The following is a 21,490-nucleotide window of genomic DNA, read 5'->3' as shown; positions in this document are numbered from 1 at the left end:
TACTGCTGTGGAGATGACTTGCTTATGTGGCGATTTATAAGTGCTTCAGAAACAATGTAAGATGTTGAGATAATATTCTCATGGGTTTATGAAATGGTTGTTTCTACCATAAGGTTTTAAGATTATGGGAGTAAAAAGCGCTGTTTTTATCAAAACACTTTGTGATGACCATTTATAAGCTGTAATACTGTAAATAATCCTCAAGAAACAATGTTGTTTCAAGAAACGAGGTGAACAAATTTATTTATCTAGTGTATGGTGACTGGGTATTGACTTTTCCTGAATTTAGGCCTTTTTATGTCAGCAGTTCTTGGTAATCATGAATGGCTGATATTTTCTTCAGATATAAATAAATTATCCACCCTGATCTGCTTCTGTAGCACTGCCGAGGAGTTGGGCTCCATGAATTCTTTAAATTTTGGGAGTTCCCAAAAGGTGGAAATGCTATCATTTCAACATAATGCATAAAATTTGGATCCTAGTGCTGGGAGTTTTCGTTAGCAATGACTCTCGCTGCTGAAAAAGGAAGCTTGATTTCAGTTTGATTGGCTAACTTTCTTATGTGGTTTGAACCATTATACTACATACCAATTATTGTATTTAAGGCAATGGACACTATTGGTAATTACTCAAAATAATTATTAGCATAAAACCTTACTTGGTAGCGAGTAATGGGGAGAGGTTGATAGTCTAACGAATTGTGAGAAACGGCTCACTCTGAAGTGGACTAGTTTTTGAGAAAAAGTAGATTTCCACTAATTTGATTTCGAAACCTCGGATTTAGATTTTGAGGTCTCGAAATCAAGCATCTGAAAGCGCACAACTTCACGTGACATGGGTGTTTTTTCTTTCATTATTATCTCGCAACTTCGACGATCGATTGAGCTCAAATTTTCACAGGTTTGCTATTTGATGCATGTTGAGATGCACCAAGTGAGCAGACCGGTCTTTGACAATTACCAGTAGTGTCCAGTGTCTTTAAAGGGGAACTGTAGCCATGATCATAGCATGCCTCTGGCCTGATTGTACATGGATTCATGCATTCTAACCGAGTTACTGCATGTATCAGATTGATAGCCAGGGAGATCTAATGTGGGAACATCAGATTTGCATGGACGCCAATTCAGAAAGCAAATGTTTTGGTCACTGTCTGCACTGATCTTTTGTTGCATTAAAATAGTTGGTGAAATGGTGTCCAGTGCCCCATTTCTCCCCTGGTGAAATGGTGTCCAGTGCCCCATTTCTCCCCGAGTTCCCCATATTGCGTGTTAGTCGCTTTATAGTCTTTGGCCTAAACCCAGGCTTGAGCTACATCTTGGGCTCCATCATCATTTTTGGAGCAGTGTTTCAACAACTAATTCCACCAGAACAAGAGCAGGACGTAGGCTACCACAACAAGATTAACATTTTAGAAGTCGGGTCCCTTCCTTTTTTTGGCAAAGACTAGTATTTATGGTCACTAATGCATCCAGGAAACAAGTAGACAAAGATGGCTACAGCATGAAGGTCTTAATGTGTTGACTGATTACTAGTAAACAAATTATTGAACACAGTAAAGTCACCAGAGACATTTTTAAAGACGAAAACATTTTATTATTAATAAACCATTTTCCTTTATAAAAAAAACATGTGTATCGCTCTCATATTTGTCTAAAGCATCAGTGAGTGTCTGAAAGTGGCCGTGTCAAAGCATGTACCTACATCTACACAAAGAGAAAGGAGTTTAAACCTTGTGCCCAATTTTAAAGAGCCACTTAAGCTTAACAATATTCTCATTTCTGCTAAGCAAAAACAAGCAGTCTACCAGTCACATGTGTCATGGTATTTTTCGTTATTCTGGTAATTGTAAAATAAAATATGTTGGGCTTTGCTACTTTTTGTGCTTAACCAGCTCAATGAAATTGGGCCCTGAACAGAATAAAGATCAATAAGCCACACTTTTCAGTTTGTGCAATGCAGCATTTTACAATGGTCGCACCTCATTAGAGCTCTGCATTAAAGAATGCTGTGGCTTCTATTCTAATGTCATTTTACTGCAAGATTGTCCACAAATAAGTACAGCTGACCCTTGTTCATACAGACAAATGCAATCGCAAATATTTTTATGACAAGTATCCATCAGTGTTTTGTTTTTGAAACAAAGTTCAGGAAATTTATACCAAAATCCACGCAAGAATTATGACTTGTTAAAACTCTGGTCCTTTCGCCAAGTTCTAGCTCAAGAGTTTAAAACTTGATTTAGTGTTCAGTGAGGGTAGGATCCATGATATCTATCTGTTTTGGTTTCAATGTATAGCAAATAATACCACAGCAAAACTATTATTAAGCATACTAAAAGTCAACATTGTATAAATGTTTTGTGTGTAAACCATCTCTACTGCATTTATCCATATACTCCTGGAGATAACGGCTAACCTTCAGTCAAGGCGCACAGAGCTGTATGTCAAGCAAAAAACGACCTATACAAATTGGGGAGTTCACAGTGCAATTTTGTGTGTCATTTTGTATGGGATGTTATGCTGCCATTGCTGAAAGGCTAGATAATGGCAGACCTCATCCCATTAGATTAGATTAGATTTATTTGATTTTCCCTCTTGTCACTTTACCATGATACAGACGGTATTGTGTAAGTTTTCTTTACAAACAAGGATTTCAAAGAAGACTGTTGAACCAAAGTTGTACTTATTTGGCCTTTGCAAACCAAAAGAATTGAGAAGTGCCATTTGACGCACAGTGTGGTATTTCCCATAACTAAAATTTTCACTAAATTATGAGTAATAAGAACTTAAACTTCTTTTTCTTTGCAAAATTTACTAAAATTGTCGGACATGCATTGTATGCAATGTTCAAATAAGCAATTAATGACTGAATACTTAACAAAGTGAAAATGCGCTATACATGTATGTTTGAATTGATAACCGTCCGATGACCGAGTAAGACATTCTTGCTTTAGCCCCATCAATCTAGGGAGGTTTCACATACAAAATGATGGCCAACATAACATAATGCAATCTCTTCAAAAATCCACCATAACTCACAAGCTTTTTTAGTCTTTAATGTCCTAAGTACTGCATCAGCCACGCAGGTTGTTTGTTACTTGGTTCACAATATGGATAATTACTCCATTAGCCTTCAGGGTTTTCAGTATATGTACACACCAAATGAATCATTTTCGGATGAACTTTGTTTTGCTTTATCAATTCTCAAATGTAAACATGACTGCGCTTGAGAAGTTACCCAATTTATTTGAAACTTTTCCCCTTTTTAGTGTTTTGAAATGATATTTAAAGGTCAACGGACCGTCATCTTCAAAGGTCTTCGTCTTCAGAGCTGGAGGACTCTTCCAATGAATCCTGAAAGGAATCGAGAATAGAAAATGTGTTTAACAACTGATTTTAAAAGACATCCGTTTAAGTTTCTTCCATGCACAAAATTTGGACCTTATTGACTATTTACATCAACAAAGCAAAAAATAGACTGGAGAGGATTTTGAAGCTGCAACCTCAGAATTAAATTTTCATGCACTCCACCAACTGAGCTATCTAGCCCCAAACATGGGTGGTCTCCCTATTTTGTCAATATCTTTTGTTTTGGACGCCAGTCAGAAGCCATTCAACCTGTAACTGTCATATAGCCAGGGATCACACCCAAGTTTATGATACACTCTGGCAAATGACAGGAGAGGGATCACCTGAAAGGGATGCAACTTTTTATTTCAAATAACAAGTAATTAAACACAACATAAACTGACTGGGTAAATTGTTAAACTATGCGATATTCATGCAAGGTGTGATGCTATATACACAAGCTGTGAAACTACAAAAATAAACTGTGGCACTATACATGTAAACTTTGGCGTTATACATGCAAACTGTGACACTATGTGATATATGTTAACTGTGATACCACACATGTAAACTGCAACGTTATAAACTGTGTTACTATGTGTAAACTGTGGCACAATATACAATGCCAACCGTGACATGGTCTGTCAAGAACTAAAGGTTGCATTTGATTTCTTTAGATAAAGAAAAGTGAGGTATAACAAAAATGCATTTGGTTGAAGTGAGAAATTACCTTTCCAAATTTGAAAGCTTCCTGTGCAATGGCTTCTGGAACTACCTCATGTTTCCCATTCGTCATCTCTCCAACCCAGCTTAGCTCCAGCTCAAATGTTTTGTCTTTAATTTCGTCATGAACGATGTGAATGCTGTATTGAATGCAAATGATAAAGATCACTAGAATGGGCACATCACACAATATGTTTTATTTTACTAGAAAACCACACAAACAACAGCCATGGGACATACGCTTGCACTATACCTCATACATATTCACAGGCCTGATTCTTCACGGATGCAATGAAGGCGATTGCCTCCGTGCCCCATGGTCATTGCCTTGGTGCCCTTAAAATGCTCCAGTGACAAATTTACAATTTCCTTATAGGGTGCCCTTTACCAAGAAGAAAATGCCCTGGTGCCCTATCCCTTTCAAAACAAAGCGTGCAGGCCTGTATTCATGACCGAGAGTCGTGTTCTCACTAGTTTATTCATCATCACATGCCAGGTGGTACCTTTGCTATTTACCAAGCACGCAAGCGAGTATTCACGCACATGGTGAATAGGCATGACAAGTAGACTAACGCCCGGGCTTTGCCTCCGGAACTAGTTTGTCAACTTCCAATACCTCGGGGAGCTAATATCTACTCTTCACCCTCCCCTTAAACCGTGTTATATTTGAATAATATCCCACTTCCAAAATAATTTTGCTCACTGCTTATTGAAAGCATTAGGCATATTTAAACCCTTACTGCATTGAACAAGAAAATTAAGCAACAATTATTGTTTGAAGTTCGGTGTTTTTGTCTTTAAAATCAAACTCCGAAGCTCAGTCAAGTGGGTTGAATAAAGCCCGTCCATGGACAAACGAGTATGCCACATGGAATTTTTTTAAACTCACATATCTCAGAGACAAAATATGCATTTGTAATAATATTTTCAGCCCTCATGTTTAAGTACCATTCGACTTTATTTTTGAAATAATAGTAGCCACTTATATAGCGCTTATATTCATCACTCATTGATGCTCAAGAGGCTTAAACATTCATTTTCCAGTAGGTATTGTGGAGCTAAAACTATGAGACGCAAGATGCAAAACAGGAACATCGGGGCGAACCCCTTCTCTTTTCAGCCATTCTCTTTTCATACACAACACACAGGACCAACGGCTTTACGACCCATGTAATGGTGAAAATAGCTATCAAAAGTGGGTTCTGTTATTTTTAACCAGCCTGTGTACTCACATCTTGGCTACTTCTTTGACTGCTTCTCGGCTGGTCATATCTTTCAGGTGTTTGTCGGCAGTCAACAGTTTTTCTATCTCTGTCTTAGCTGCTTGCTTGGCCTTGCCGATAGCACAACCATGGTAGCCCTAGATCCACACACATCAAAACAAGAAGATTTGTAAACTTATGACAAGGGCATTTATCCTAACAATGTGGTTTTAAAAAATAAAAAAGATCGATAATTTCAGTGATGTTTAACATTATTTTTTATTTACCTTTCCTTGTATGACATGGACAAAAAAACGATAATTTAAAAATTTCACAGGGAGCATTTCAGATAAAAGATTTCTCAGTTGTTTTAGGGAATGTTAAGACTTTAAAATCAGGTTTGCGTGGTGGTATCAAATCCTGCCTGGAGCACTATGTGGATAGGGTTTTCAGTCCCCACCTGACTGCATGGATTTTCTTGAAATAACACTCGGGGGTTTTCCTTCTACACCTAATACTTGTCTAGTATAGCGGTTAGATCTGCTTTTCTGAGAGTCCTTGCTTCACAACCAGATTTAATAAATGAAAATGAAATTTAACCAAAATAACGTACCCATGTGACACCTGATGGATCAATCATGTAAAGCTGTGGTATGTTCTCCTGATAGGCACCCATCATCACGCTGTTAAACAAAACAAAATCAACAGAGTTATCTTGAGTTATGGGAAGAAAACCAGGCCTGCAGAATCATAGTGTGCTAATATGGGAAGTCTTCAAAGTTTGTAGATAGTAGCCTTATGAAGATATACTATTATGTCTGACAGCACAAATTCTCTACAACTCATTGATTGTAACTGACAGTAATAGATTAGGTAGGATTTTACAACTAGACATTTAAACAAACGGGGTAAAAAATAATTCCTTCCTACCCAGGCTTGTCATGTTTTGTGACTCTCTCTTTTACTTTTTTGTACATAATTGTCTCATTGTGATAGACTTTCTGAACGTTTTTATGTAACCTTTTTTCATGCCGTACAATGGATAACAAATTTCATGTGGTTTCACTTGATGAAAAAAATAACATGAATTAAGTGAACAGAACTGAGATCAAGATAAAAAAAGAACAAAAAATTATCTTAAAAAGGGATGTCAAGGGTCTGCAACAATTTATTAATCAAAATTTGTGATTATCCTTTAGTGTCAACTATCAAAATGAACTTACCTACAGCCGAACGGTCTGATCGCACTGTACAATGTATGAGTGTGTGCGTACATTGCTACCCTCTCAGCAAGATACTAAAACAAACAAAAACAAATCACAGCCTTTGTCAGTCAAACTGTGAATGCTATGAAACGCCCTTATCGCATATCTCAATGCGCATGATCGGCCTGCATAGGATTCTAGGTAAAATGCAGGCCCTTAAAGGCAGTGGACACTATTGGTGATTACTCAAAATAATTATTAGCATAAAACCTTATTTGGTAACGAGTAATGGGGAGAGGTTGGTAGTATAAAACATTGCGAAAAACGGCTCCCTCTGAAGTGACGTAGTTTTCCAGAAAGAAGTAATTTTCAGATTTAGATTTTGAGGTCATGAAATCAAGCATCTGAAAGCACACAACTTCGTGTGACCAGGGTGTTTTTTCTTTCATTATCTCGCAACTTCGACGACCAATTGAGTTCAAATTTTCACAGGTTTGTTATTTTATGCTTATGTTGGGATACACCAAGTGAGAAGACTGGTCTTTGACAATTACCAAAGGTGTCCAGTGTCTTTAAAGTACAGCATGCCGTCCATCTTGGCAGCTTGATTGATTTCTCAACTATTCAGAGTTTCCAAAGATCAATGCGGTAAATTGTTAAGATGGTGATTGTACATAATGGGCTACTAGAGTTTGTGATTCATAAACTTCAAAAATTGTAACAAATTTGTACAAAAGTAAGATCAACTTAACATAAATTAGCTTCTGAAACAACTGCAACATATGGAAACTGGTTTCCCCTTAACACTCTTGGTTCATTATTGAAACAAAATTTGGAGTGCATGAATGCTAATCTCTACACTTACACATGGAATTTCACACATGGAAAGGACAAAGCCACTTCAATCCAAAGGGCACTTCCATTGGAAAATAAAGGGGCACCAAGGCCAAAAGATGAGGGCAACACAGGCCATGGCCTTCGTGTAATTAACAGCTTGTATTTATAAAGGCATACCAGATTGAAACAAAAGAACTAGAGTCAAGGAATTGAGAGACTAGGAGTATACCTCTTCTTACCTTAAGTGGAATTGGTCCTCCATAAGATTGTCTGTAATCAGAAGATTCATCTCTGGCCGTCTCGACAAGCTGCGGAAAGATTGAATTGAAATACCCAAAATTATTTCTGAATTCCAATCCAGACTTTTATAGTTAATGGAATATACAACCTTTTTGTAAAATAATGGTTTAGAGAATTAATGGGGAATTTTCTTACCTGCCTAGCATCGGCAAGAAGCCCAGCCACAGCCTGAAAATAAGATAGAAAAACAAAGTCAAATTAATTTCTTTTCACAAAAGTTACCGCTCCTACAATGACTTATGAATGGCAGAACAAAATACTATGCTCAGTTTTCTAAATGTGCTTTTACGCTTCAATGCTTATGTCCTCTTTCGTTCAAAATCCGTTTCCCAGAACAAAAAAGGTGCCAATTCCTTTCTCGCACATGTCAAACTTTTTATGCGAAAAAAAAAGAACCACCAAATGAAAAAAAAAAAACGAAACACAGATATATTATTGAGAAAATAAGGAGACCATTAACATTAGGCATAGATAGCGCAGTTGGTAGAGCACGTTAATTCGGCGGTCACATGCTTAAGTCCCGCTTTATGACTTTGTTCCACCCAAAATTTGGAAATTACTTCATCAACTTACCACTCCTATATGCCTGTCTGCATTGAATATTCTCTTATTGGAGCCCGTCTCATACAGTTTTGATGTGACCAGTTTCTCTACACCAAACACGACGCCATCTTTGCAGCGGAGGCCAATAGCTGTTCCACTATTCTCTACCGCTTTGATTGCATATTCAACCTGGAAAACTCTGCCGTCTGGGGAGAACTGTGACGCTGAAAGGTCGTACTGGGGTGAAGGAATTAATGAAAACATCATTTAAATGCAGATTTTTTCAAAGTACTCTGTGTGAAAGTGCACTGATCCAATAGAAAACCCTATCCTTAGACTAGCCACGCTCACTTCAGATATAGTTTTAGTTGCGAAAACGTAACCCTCCTCCCGATGGCAAGGAGGGTTACTTTATCACAAAATATAGTTCAAGAATAAATGTTTTAAAAACAGAATTTTTTTTTAGTGAATATCTTCACTTAATTAAACAACAGAGTACAAAAGATGAATAGCAAATGCTCTTTTTAAACAATGGGTCTGATTTAAAATCCTAACTAGTCTGGTTTTCCAGTTTACTATTTTTTTAAAACACTTAATTCCCACTTGATGCCTCACAGTTTAAACTTGAAGTGACTAAGTGAGGGCAATGCGTTTGTGACGCATGAGGGACTTTTATCAAATCCTTGCATAATTGGTCGTTGAACCACCACGCGACCACTTGTCTGCACAGAAGTTTTGGCCCAGCTCAAATCCAAAACCCCAAAATTTGTTGTCTGTAATCTTTTCCTAGAACTATAAATTGAATGAGGTTTGTTATTGTTCCCATGAAGACATTTCGTGTACCTTTTGTATTATAATTGTTTTTTTCTAGCTTTAATTTTCCCGTTTGCTTACTAATCATTTATATATTTTTTTGTGTGAAGTGCTTAGAAACTTACTTTTAGTATAAAGCGCTACATAAATGTTATCATTATTATTATTAATATTAAGACATGATATTGTTCCCATGAAGACACAATAGCAGAAACCTAGTTAAAGTTCTACCTAGTAACAGTAGGAGTATCTGTATAAACCGTAATGGCTTACATATAATGGCGTCTACGGGAACACAAATTACATTTTTTTCTACAGTTACACTGCATTCTGCATCCACGATATTAAACTTCAAAAATTACTTTTTATGTTTATTTTTATAAATTAAACTTAAAGTCTGAAACGGTTTCAGACTTTAATTTATAAACATAAGGATACGTAACCCAGTGTGTTTCAAACACACTGGGTTATTAACAAAAATGGATGGTAAAATTGGGGGGTGGGATAATCAATTACATGCATAATACTACACTTGACTTACAGTACACTCAGATCATTCAGAATCAGATCAGAGCCCCCCACCCAGTCATCATAAATCATCATGCATGGTCATTTTTTATAAAACAAAAAGTTGAATTTTGAATACATTCAATTGAAATGAAATGTTGAACCAGCGCTGCTCTGTTGTCCTCTTTCTCCCAACAACGGTCGCAGCAACTACACACTTTTTTTCAAATCCATATAGTTTCTAACCCCAAACTTATCATTCATGTCAAACTGCAAAAAATGTTGAGATGGCGATTGAACTTTGAACTTTGAATGGGGTCCTCCATGATGAATGAAATTGAATGGAAAGAATGAAAATGTCAAAATCAGACAATAATTTCTTCAAGTAGTTGTACATCCAAATTATTTATAACAAGTATAACAACAATCTTTTTTACTTACACCAGTGCCTATAGAACTCATGATTTCCTGGCAATAATCGAGTTTGATCCGACAATAAAGAGACTTTGTCTAGATCCAAACACTATGCACCCCAAACATGCAGACTCACGTTTTTAATAGTTCACCAATTGAGGGCGCCCTCTACCGAGAGTTTTGTGGAGCTGTGAGGTGACCTTTTTCGAAACGATGACGGCTTCAGACGCGTCTTAATTCGGCGGGCTCCCCCCTAATCGGGTTCCGTCCGTAGGCCTCACTTTTTCAAAACATGTGCAAGCGCCGAAGCTGATCCCAAGTTGATGTTGTACTTTCGGAACTTTTTCAATTAGTCTATTATTTTGTTTGAGCAGCGCAATAATATTTACATGTTGTCACCCATCGATTGAGTCCCGACCCGAGACGAGACCTAACTACAGGAAGGACATCGGTGGATTTTGCCCACTTGTAGAACAAAGATTCGACCAGGGGCCTATTTCTAAAATAGATATGATTTATAAACTGTGTATCAATCTTAATTAAAGGCAGTGGACACTAGTGGTTATTACTCAAAATAATTATCATCATAAAACCTTTCTTGATTACGAGTAATGGTGAGGGGTTGATGGTATAAAACATTGTGAGAAACAGCTCCCTCTGAAGTGATGTAGTTTTCGAGAAAGAAGTAATTTACCACGAATTTGATTTCAGGACCTCAAGTTTAGAATTTGAGGTCTCGAAATCAAGCATCAGAAAGCACACAACTTCATGTGACAAGGGTGTTTTTTCTTTCATAATTATTTCGCAACTTCGACGATCGATTGAGCTCAAATGTTCACAGGTTTGTTATTTTATGCATTATGTTGAGATACACCAACTGTGAAGACTAATCTTTGACAATAATACCAACAGTGTCCACTGTCTTTAAAGCCTGACATTGGTCACAATGAAATCGGCAGAGGGCCAGCCTATGAGGCTTAATCGAAATAAAGTATATCTTCTGTGAAAATGTGCTCTACTGTACTGGCCTAGCTATAGAGAGTGCCGTGGTTGTAGTTATGATGCGTGCGTATAATATCTGATTCACAAGTAAATTCTGAAGCGTGACAGAGTCATCTTAAAGGTAGTGGATAGTGTCGACACTATTGGTAATTACTGAAAATGATATTTCTTAGTATAAAAAACTTACTTGGTTACAACTAATGGGGAGCTGTTGATGGTATAAAACATTGTGAGAAACGGCTCACTTTGAAGTAACATAGTTTTCGAGAAAGAAGTGATTTTCCACGAATTTGATTTCGAGACCTCATCTCAGATTTAAAATTAAGAGGTCTCGAAATCAAGCGTCTGAAAGCACACGACTTTGTGTAACAAGGCTGTTTTTCTTGCAATGTTCACTCGCAGATTCGACGACCAATTGAGCTCAAATTTTCACAGGTTTGTTATTTTATGCATAATGTTGAGATCCATCAAGTGAGAAGACTGGTCTTTGACAATTACCAATAGTGTCCAGTGTCTTTAACCAAGAGTATGCCTCATCGGGCCACGGAGCCAAGGATAACGAAGAAAAAAAAGGAGAGGCTGGCCGGTATTATATCCCATGGAAAAACAAACCCAATACTTTCATTCAAATCAGTCTGTGAACTTAAAGGAACACGTTGCCTTGGATCGGTGGAGTTGGTCTTTGAAAAGCGTATGTAACCGTTTGTTATAGAATGCAGATGATTTAGAAAGATATGTTAAAAGTAGAATATAGTGTTCCACACAAGTATCACTCGAAATTGCGTGGTTTTCCTTTTACCTCGTCGACAAACACGGTCGGCCATTTATGTGACTTCCAAAAATGGCCGACCGTGTTAGTTCGCAAAGTAAAAGGAAAACCACGCAATTTCGGGCAAATGTGCGTGGATCAGTGTATTCTACTTTTTAAGCATCTCTCTAACCACATGCATTTGATAACAAACGGTTACAAACGCTTTTTAAAGACCAACTCGACCGATCCAAGGCAAACGTGTTTCTTTAATGGAATGAAACTGGGCACGCAATCGGAATTAACCACATCCTGTTGATGTTGCTTTGAATTGTGTTTGTGAGTGAGGCAGTGCACGGAGCTTCGGAATACAGACCTCCAGTACCGTGTTGCAATACAATTAAAGAGGGGCTCCAGTACCGTGTTGCAATACAATTAAAGAGGGGCTTCAAAGTTTGTGATGACACATATGCCTCCATTTTCAAATAGATAACAGAAGCGGCGCACCGAATCCAAATCATTCAATCAGATACGCAAAAAGTTCGATGTCTGAAACAGTTAGAGCGAATGGACGCACTGGAAGTTCAAGGTCGACTTTTGCAGTCGTCTACGACTTTAAGAAAGCGTACTTATAAAAATGGTGGGGGGGGGGGGTAAATTCAAATGGCGTAATGTAATTAATTTTTATTGACACCTTTTCAAAAACAAAATTTGAAACATGACGTCATTGGGTATCAACAACCAAAAGGTCCTCTGATGATGATTCAGTCAATTCGTCAACATCAAGACTGCGCGATTTGCTTGAATTTCATCAAAACTCTGATATGAACTTAAAATTAACAAATCCTTATTTTGTGAAATGTGACGTCGTTGGATGTATTTGTCTGTTGACAAAAAAAATGAGTGCGTCGCAAAATTGAACTCGACCTTTCATGTTGGCCGTTCGTTGCTCTATGGTTCAATCAACTATTCATTGTATTGGTAGCAAAACCATTGTTCCTTTGCACCAGATTATACCTGCTCCCCCAATGAATAATGGGTTAAAGGAACACATTGCCTTGGATCGGACGAGTTTGTCTATAAAAAGGGTTTGTAACCGTTTTTTATCAAATGCATATGGTTGGAAAGATGTTTTAAAAGTAGAATACAATGATCCACACAAATTTGCCTCGAAATTGCGTGGTTTTCCTTTTACTGTGCGAACTAACACGCTCGGCCATTTATGGGAGTAAAAAATTTGACTCCCATAAAATGGCCGACCGTGTTAGTCGACGAGGTAAAAGGAAAACCACGCAATTTAGAGGCATGTTTGTGTGGATCATTGTATTCTACTTTTAAAACATCTTTCTAACCATATGCATTTTATGACAAACGGTTACACACTCTTTTAAAAGACCAACTCGACCGATCCAAGGCAACGTGTTCCTTTAACTTATCGCCATGTTTTATCATGGTCTGTCTGGGACTTTGGTAAGAACAGGTAAATAATAGATAAGAATAGGTAAATAGATGTAGTCAATACTAGGAGTACAAACACTTCAACGAACACATTGTGTATGGGTACCTTCCCCCACGAACTTTCTTGTCTAAAGTTTGCGCTCAAAGAAAAGTATAGAATAGGGCAATAGCTTGATTTTTGTACATATCTTTGAAGTGACCAATAAATCAAGACACCAACATTGACCCTTACACCAGCAACTAATATATAATGCAATGGACTATATTCGTTTTATTTACTTTGTCGATAAACTTTGATACCAGGCTGTGTATAGATCAGCACGTGAGTCAATTCTTCAGCCTGCTGGCCTATAATTTCATGATCACGATCGGATTATGCTTGACTATATTTTGAATGAACTCTTTGGAACAGCAGGGTTGATATTACACATTGAAACTAACCAGGCGTGGAGCTATTGTAACATGTTTAATGTGCCCGTTTTTAAAAGGAGTGCGCAACAGTGACCTACACATTTGCAGAAGTTATTTATTTTCCTCTTATTCGGCGGAGTGACAGAAGATCCCTGGTGCACAAAGTAAATGATTTTAAAGTGTGTTGGCTTTGTAGAACTCTCTGCAAGAGCTGTGCACGTTTTGGGAAAAGTTCGTCGACCTATACACACACACGTACAGCTGCTGTAACTTTGTTTAATGATCTGTTGGAACTTGAAACTGCAGAATCGGTGCCGGTTGACATTTTCGTTCTTGTAGCCCCATCAGAGCCTTCTTAAACTTCGCAACGATGAACGATAAAAAACTGTACACCCCAGGACCACTGAATGTGAGTTTGAGCACCAAGGAAGCTATGCTAGTTGACCTGGGATCAAGGGATATTGAGTTCATGAATACAGTCAAGTACATACGCTCCAAGCTGCTCGAAATCGCGGGTAAAAATGTTGGTGAACATTGGCTTTTTATAATACAGTGTTTGCATTATTTCTACTTATGTATTATTTATCGTAAAGTAATTCTGTGATTTTTTCTCGTACGCATTGGCCTATTCGTAGCATTATGATTACACTGATGAAATTCGAAACCATCGATAAACCAACTTTGCAAATTCAATTTTGAGGTCGTCTTTAAAGGCACTTGACACTATTGGTCACTATTGGTTACTCGAAACAATTGTTGGCATACAAACTCTCTTGGTAACCAGCAATGGACAGCTGTTGATAGTATATAACATTGCGAGAAACAGCTCCATCTGAAGTAACGGAGTTTTGGGGCAAGAGGAATTTTAATTAGGCGTCTGAATACACACAACTTATGTTGTGCAACAAGGGTGTTTTTCATTCAACCTACTCTTGCAACTTCGATGAACAATAATGAGTCAAAATGTTCACAGATTTGTTATTTTATGCATGTTGGGATACAACAAGTAGAATACTGGTCTTTGACAATTGCCAAACGTGTCCATGTACAATGACGGTGCAGCTGAATGCACTGACTAAATTAATTAAGATAATATTTTAGAACCATTAGGGTGGGGGGGGGGGGGCGTTTACAAACCCACTCTCTTGGGGTGAAGCATAATAGGTGTGTTCGGGGTACAAAGACCCCACCCCTTACGAGTTTTGCAGAACTGCCTTTTTGTTTCGATTAACTTGGCACTTTGAAATCATATAACCTAGGCCTATAATTATACTACATTATGTTCATGGTTTTCAAATTTTAAATAATATTAATAATGTATTGGTTTGCAGGTGTTTCATCGGATGATTTCACTTCGGTTCCTGTGCAAGGCAGCGGCACGTTTGCTATTGAAGCTGTCTTCACTACTAGTGTACCAAGAACAAATAGCAAAGTTGGTATCTGCTTTGTGTATAGACGATGTGACCTCTGACGTCACACGAAAACCATAACATAACGGCGCATACCACCGGGCAAAACCTTTGTGTTTTGGCAGCCAGCTAGAAAGTGTATGCAATCTTACCATAACTACGTGTCTTTTTGCCCGGCGAAACATGACGTATACAGTGTTTTTTCAACAGAGTGCGGTTTGAATGTCAACATAGGTCACATCGTCTATACCTAATTATGACTAAAATTTACAAAAATAATATTGAAGCCATTGAACAAGTAAGTGAAACAGAATGATGCTTTCGGGACTACCTTTACATTTTTTTCTGTCCCTCCAAACTTTTGTGAATAACTTGATTGAAGATTGATTATTAGATTTACACCTTGAAAATCATAACAACACAACAGATTGTTAGTGGACACTATTGGTAATTACTCAAAATAATTATTAGCATAAAACCTTTCTTGGTGACGAGTAATGGAGAGAGGTTGATATTATAAAACATTGTGAGAAACTGCTCCCTCTGAAGTAATGTAGTTTTCGAGAAAGAAGTAATTTTCCACGAATTTGATTTCGAGACCTCAAGTTTAGAACTTGAGGTCTCGAAATCAAGCATCTGAAAGCACACAACTTCGTGTGACAAGGGTGTTTTTTTCATTTATTAGTTATCTCTCAACTCTGACGACCAATCGAGCTCAAATTTTCACAGGTTTGTTATTTTATGCATATATGTTGAGATACACTAAGTGAGAAGACTGGTCTTTGACAATTACCAATAGTGTGCAGTGTCTTTAAGGCACTTTATATTCCATCAAGATCATTTAGTGCATAATAGAAATTAACATAAGAGCTTTACGAAATAGAGAAAAACGAATGTTCCAAATCAGCTATACACTGAATGCTTTTGACCTAGATTTGTGTTTGCTTTAGAAGTGAACATTCAAGTGAGTGATGTCAAGTGTGTACCGGAGATAAAGGAGTCGAATGTAATAATAATATGAGAGTAAATTAGAACAGGGGAAGTTCTGTTCAAGCAATAAACAAAAAAGGGCCAAGCAAAAAAGGGCCAAGTTTGTGAAATGAAGTTCCCCGAGTGAATCTGTTCTCTAATATCTAATCTCTAATCTCTAAGATGTAAGATCTAAGATTATTACTTGACGATGATATTTTCTTCTCTTAAACTGAATTGACTATTGAAGAATACAGTATGAAAATAAAGTTATAGGCATATAACTCTAAAGCCAATGATGTACATCCTGTGCTTTGCATTGCTAGGTGTTAGTGTTAGAAAATGGAGCTTACGGCGTACGCATCGGTCAAATCCTCAATGCTCTCGGCATTCAGACCAAGACGTTGAAGTTCCCAGAGGACGAGAAGGTAGACGTCAAGATGGTAGAGGAGGAATTAATGAAGGACCAGAGCTTTACCAACGTAGCCATGGTGCACTCTGAGACTAGCTCAGGTGTCCTCAATCCAATCAAGGAAATAGGAGTACTCGTCGAAAAGCACTTACCAGGTGAAGGGTTGATACATTCTTATTCGTTTAACTCTAATATTACTTCATTGTTTGGTCTCGTTTGAAATGATCAGCCCATAAACACCGATAGTGTTTTAACAGTGGTCCAAATGCCGAATGTTTGTCAAACATTAACAGCTTTTATGGTTTACTGAAAGAAGAAAAAGGCAGTCCACTCTAAAATAGACTTAAAATTCTTGTCAGCAGTAAACTGGTTACGCCATATTTATAAGAGACCCTTGCACTGACGGCACGTGTAGTTGTGTGCTAAACTAATTCTACCTCCATGGGCTAAACTTCTTCTCATATCTCTAAAGCTAACATTTTTTTTTCTAGAGGACTTAAGAAGATCCAGTGTCACTTATGCCTTGCCAAAGACGAGTATAAAGCGGGGCGGTCATGGCAAGCCGGCTACTACCCGTCGCACACTCTGGTTCCACTATCCAAAAGAGCTCACAAAAGACTTCATTTATTTCTAATGCCAATTCTAATCATTTGTTTTCCCGTAGACGCTAGCTACTTAGTGGACGCAATGAGCAGTTTCGGTGCAATAGATATTGACATGGAGGGCAGTAATATTGATTTCTTAGTGAGCTCTGCCAACAAGTGTCTTGAAGGAGTGCCTGGCTTCTCATATGCCATCTGCAGAAAAGAGATGTTGAGAAAGTGTAAAGGTATAAATAGAAAACTCACTCCGCGGTAGTGAAGTTAGTATTAAACGAGAAGTCCTCTTGATGCACTATAAGCGAAAGTAGTATTGGAGTCCCGGCCGGTTTCCCACAGACACAGTCCTCCAAAAAACAGGACAGTTATTTTCAGTCCGGGCCCAATTTACTAGTGTCTCCCAAATTCCAAAATCGTCTCCACGACAGTAAAACACATATTTTGAGGATATGGCTTCTATTATTGTAACTTGAAGTTCGCATGATGCACTGACTATTTTTGTTTACATGCCATGTAGTGCCACCTTGCCCAGTAATAAAATCCGTAAACTGAACCATGCTATAGACCTATCAGCCATACACCCCTTGATGAAGACCGGTCCAAAGATTATCTCTGTATTAATTAGCCAACCAATGGATTTCGTTTGCTGATCATTTTTCCTCTTACAGGCTGGTCAAGGAGTCTAGTTCTGGATTTAGTTGCACAATGGGAGGTGTTGGAACGGACAGGACAGTTCCGATTTACACCACCAACCCACGCCATGTTAGCCTTCAGACAAGCCTTACTAGAATACGAGAAGGAAGGGGGATTATCGGGTAGAGCTCAAAGGCAAGTGGTGTGGTTTTCTCCTTCGCAAATGACAAAATGAGAGCTTAATCATTCTCCCATTTTATAGCCAAATCACCATAAACGATATCTTATGTGGTAATGAAACCGTGCATAATAAGTGACCTTAATTAATGTAGCTCGCAAGCCTGAAGAATTCTATTTAGGTGGGCCTACGTGCTTGCTACGCTGCACATTACATTTGTGTTGTTTTAACACACAATGCGGTGTTATTTGTATTCTCTCTTCGGTATCTATATTTGACAACAATTGGATGTTATCTTTGCAGGTATAAGGAGAATTGCCAAATTATTAGAGACGGAATGAAATCATTTGGCTTCAAGACACTTCTAGATGCGTCACATGAAGGATACATCATAACGTCATTCTATTTCCCACAACATTCAAACTTTGACTTCCAAGATTTCTACTCACGACTTAAAGAAAAAGGTCCGCATGAGTCTTGTTGATTTTCAATAAAAAAAATTCCACTTTGTCATGTTAAAGACTTGATCACATATATGAGCGCTATTTGATTATATAACTGACATCAGGTCCTTGTCATTTGATTGGTGGAACTTACTTCAGGTGGCATTCACTATTACTCCCATCCGCACCGGCGATCAAAAAGACCTATTCGCCCATGGGGAATAGCATTTCCCATTCAACAGTTAGGATCATCCTTGTTCCCAATGTTTTTGAGCAGTACGGCGCAAAGGAGCACCTGTGCAAAAGGTTGTGATCCGATTTGTGCATTGTTGCCGCTACGCGGCGCTATATGATTTTTGGTTGTCAGTAATTAAGTGTGATTTTTCATAATTTTTTACTTTTATAGTACATCAAATGACAAGGATCTATATGTCAGTTATATAAAACAAATATTGAGTGGCTTTAATTCGTGGAATGGAAGGAATATTATCGCTCGGTAATATTTGGACTGTTCCATTTGTTATTTGTTTCAACTGTATGTTAAATTGTCATTGTCAACATGAAAAATAAAATAACGCATTGGATATTTGTTTCAGGTCAAGTTATCTATCCTGGCAAAGTGACGAAGGCCACGTGTTTTCGTATCGGGAACATCGGCCACCTTTTCCCGCGAGATATGCGTCATCTTTTGTTGTGCGTGAAGGAGGTCTGCCGTGATATGGACATCACGTTACCCATGGATATGAAACAAGATTGGATATGAGCATAGAGCATAGAACTATTGTATAGCTCTATGGATGTGAGCCTAAAAATCAAAATTCGTTTGTAAGATGTACCAACAATTATAATGGGGAAAAGGCTTTTCTGAACGGGTATATATGCCAACTCCCAGTCTTAAAATAATTAAGTACTGGTATTGATGCAAACTCTTTACACGGGTCATAGATGTTTGTGGCAATGTATTATAGGCAGAATTATATATAAATAAAATAAAACCGTGAAAGTTGCAACTGAATACAGTGTTTATAAGCTATACTTGCAGAAAAACAGCAACAACCTTTAGTTTTAAAATAACGAAAAGTAAATAAGAACAGCACAGGTATACGTTGATAAGGATGAGGCTGAACACTCTCAACAGCTCGGGGGATTTAAGTGAGTCGCACTGACTGTATTTTAAATAGTATTTGATGAACTTACTCAGCATTAAAAACTTGTAACTGGCTGTAACCGTATCTTATGAACAAAAATATTGTGAATGGTTTTCTGCTATACGGTGGAGAGATGTTTTGGAGAGAACATAATAGTTAAATCTGGGATGTGTCTTCAAGCATAGGTTAGTTCGATATGTTTGCTATAGAATTAAAGGGAAGGTACACACTTGGTATGTCCAAGACCAGTCTTCTAACTTGGTGTATCCCAACATAAGCATGAAATAACAAGCCTGTAGAAAATTGAACTAAATTGGTAGTCGAACTTGCGAGAAAATGGTGAGAGAAAAACACCCTTGTTCGAATTGGTGTGCTTTCAGATAGGAATAAAAGACTTCATGGCAAGAAGTCTTTTAATATTTGAGTGAGAAATTACCTCTTTCTCAAAATCTATGCTACTTCAGCGGGAGCCGTTTCTCACAACGTTTTATACTCACCAACAGCTCTCCATAGCTCGTTATAGAAAGTCAGTTGTTAAGTTAAAATTTGTTTTTGAGTAATTACCAAACGTGTACCTTCCCTTTAAACGCCAAGTGAGAAATTATTATGTTATATTAACATGCATTGCTTAATTATTATGTTATATTAACATGCATTGCTTATTAAAGTTTATTTTATAGAGTTATAACAATATTTTGTAATGGTTCTATTGGATTTCCAAAGATTCACTTTTTACTGATTATTTCAAACACAAAATTTCGCTTGAATAATTATCTTATGAAATTAAACTTAAATAAAATAATTGATAGTTCTATGATGTATATTTAAATAAATTAGTTTTTAACAAACAAGTTATATATATATATATATTTTAATGTGATGGGCGCTTATCGTCACAGGTAATACTGCAATAAAGTGATGCAGTATCTCACAAGAATCATTTGAAACCTGCTCGTTTTGATAATAGGCCGTGTCCGAAACGACGACTTCGGCTACAGCTACGTCTAGATCAGCGCGTCTACCAGTGTTGAAGAATAGGCAGACGCGCGCGATCTAGCCGTAGCTGTAGCCGAAGTCGCCGTTTCGGACACGGCCATAGTTTCAAAGTATGGGTGACATTGAAATACTTGAAATGTTGTGAAACTTTAACCTATATGGGTTTCTAGCACTTTCCAGGTTAGCAAAGTTGTTTAGTAAATTCAGCAGCGCGAGAAAATTGTGAACAAGTGACAAATCTACGCACCCTTTCTTGACATCATCAACTCTTTGCAATGTTCTGATTTCATTCACGAACGTTGTGAAAACTGCAAGTTCATTTCTAAAGAAAATAGTATTGGTAGGGTAACAATTTATGAAGCATGCCGGGGGTTGGTGTATAGGCCTACCGTTTCCAAAGGGGGCACTTCGTAAATTGTTCTTTTTAGCCCAATTAGCCCATGTTTTGGTATAAGATTCGTAGTTATTCTTCTTACTAATGTTTTAATCTGAAAAGTCTAGAATTTAATTGGATGTGGGGGTGGGGGGGGGGGGTAACGGGGTCACGCAGATCAATCCCCCCTGTTCCCTCCAGCTGGTTCCCTCCTGGCAGATCTAAATGAAACACTCTATGTTTGATAATTTTTAACAGAATTATTTGTTGTATATCACAATGCATTTTAAAATTAAACCGCACGGAAAGAAAACTCCGATGGGAGCATAATAGATCCACCCAGATGTATTTTCTTTTAGTTTGATTAATTACAACAAGAACCAAATTATAACAAAGGTTAGCGAAAGAAAATTGAAGATAGCGAAGAGATGATATGTTCAGATACTAAAGAGGTGAAATTTTAAGATAATGGAGAGAGATGAAAATTAAAAGATAATAAAGAGATGAGAATCTTTCAATAACAAAGAGCTGAAATATGATAATGAAGAGATGACATTTCACGATATATAAAAGACATTTAAATATAAAAGAAGAAACGAAATTTCAAGAAACAATTAATGAAAATGAAAATTAAAGATTATAAAGACAGATGAAATTAAAAGATATTAAAGAGATGAGAATCTTTCAATAACAAAGAGCTGAAATATGATAATGAAGAGATGACATTTCACGATAAATAAAAGACATTTAAATATAAAAGAAGAAACGAAATGTCAAGAAACAATTAATGAAAATGAAAATTAAAGATTATAAAGACAGA

At 37.4% G+C, this 21,490-nt stretch overlaps 2 protein-coding genes across 2 annotated transcripts; one reads left to right on the top strand and one right to left on the bottom strand.

The window, feature by feature from the left end:
* Positions 1–1,566: 1,566 nt before the first annotated feature.
* Positions 1,567–10,038, bottom strand: LOC117293192 (proteasome subunit alpha type-3-like). Its single transcript, XM_033775415.1, has 9 exons — positions 9,919–10,038; positions 8,188–8,394; positions 7,750–7,782; positions 7,554–7,622; positions 6,496–6,569; positions 5,886–5,955; positions 5,303–5,430; positions 4,078–4,210; positions 1,567–3,353 (listed from the first exon to the last, which is right to left on the bottom strand). Exons 1-9 carry the CDS (start codon positions 9,937–9,939, stop codon positions 3,309–3,311), a joined length of 780 nt encoding a protein of 259 aa, XP_033631306.1. The 5' UTR covers positions 9,940–10,038; the 3' UTR covers positions 1,567–3,308.
* A 3,591-nt stretch (positions 10,039–13,629) lies between these two features.
* LOC117294621 (2-aminoethylphosphonate--pyruvate transaminase-like) lies at positions 13,630–19,584 on the top strand. Its single transcript, XM_033777119.1, has 7 exons — positions 13,630–14,025; positions 14,842–14,942; positions 16,215–16,455; positions 16,965–17,129; positions 17,568–17,727; positions 18,014–18,174; positions 18,750–19,584. The coding sequence occupies exons 1-7, from the start codon at positions 13,881–13,883 to the stop codon at positions 18,914–18,916; spliced, it is 1,140 nt and encodes a 379-aa protein (XP_033633010.1). The 5' UTR covers positions 13,630–13,880; the 3' UTR covers positions 18,917–19,584.
* Positions 19,585–21,490: the final 1,906 nt, after the last annotated feature.

Source organism: Asterias rubens, chromosome 1 (genome assembly GCF_902459465.1).
Source record: "Asterias rubens chromosome 1, eAstRub1.3, whole genome shotgun sequence".
Lineage (NCBI taxonomy): Eukaryota > Metazoa > Echinodermata > Asteroidea > Forcipulatida > Asteriidae > Asterias > Asterias rubens.
Note: the sequence above shows the minus strand (reverse complement) of the source record. Positions and strands in the feature narration are given on the sequence as shown.

Excerpts from the sequence above, each read along its gene's own strand:
- LOC117294621 (XM_033777119.1), top strand. The coding sequence starts at position 13,881 with ATGAACGATAAAAAACTGTACACCCCAGGACCACTGAATGTGAGTTTG. Across the intron at positions 14,943-16,214 it reads TACCAAGAACAAATAGCAAA|GTGTTAGTGTTAGAAAATGG; the intron begins GTTGGTATCTGC and ends TTGCATTGCTAG. Across the intron at positions 17,130-17,567 it reads GATGTTGAGAAAGTGTAAAG|GCTGGTCAAGGAGTCTAGTT; the intron begins GTATAAATAGAA and ends TTCCTCTTACAG.
- LOC117293192 (XM_033775415.1), bottom strand. The coding sequence starts at position 9,939 with ATGAGTTCTATAGGCACTGGT. Across the intron at positions 8,395-9,918 it reads TGAGTTCTATAGGCACTGGT|TACGACCTTTCAGCGTCACA; the intron begins GTAAGTAAAAAA and ends CCTTCACCCCAG. Across the intron at positions 3,354-4,077 it reads AAGCTTTCAAATTTGGAAAG|GATTCATTGGAAGAGTCCTC; the intron begins GTAATTTCTCAC and ends GATTCCTTTCAG.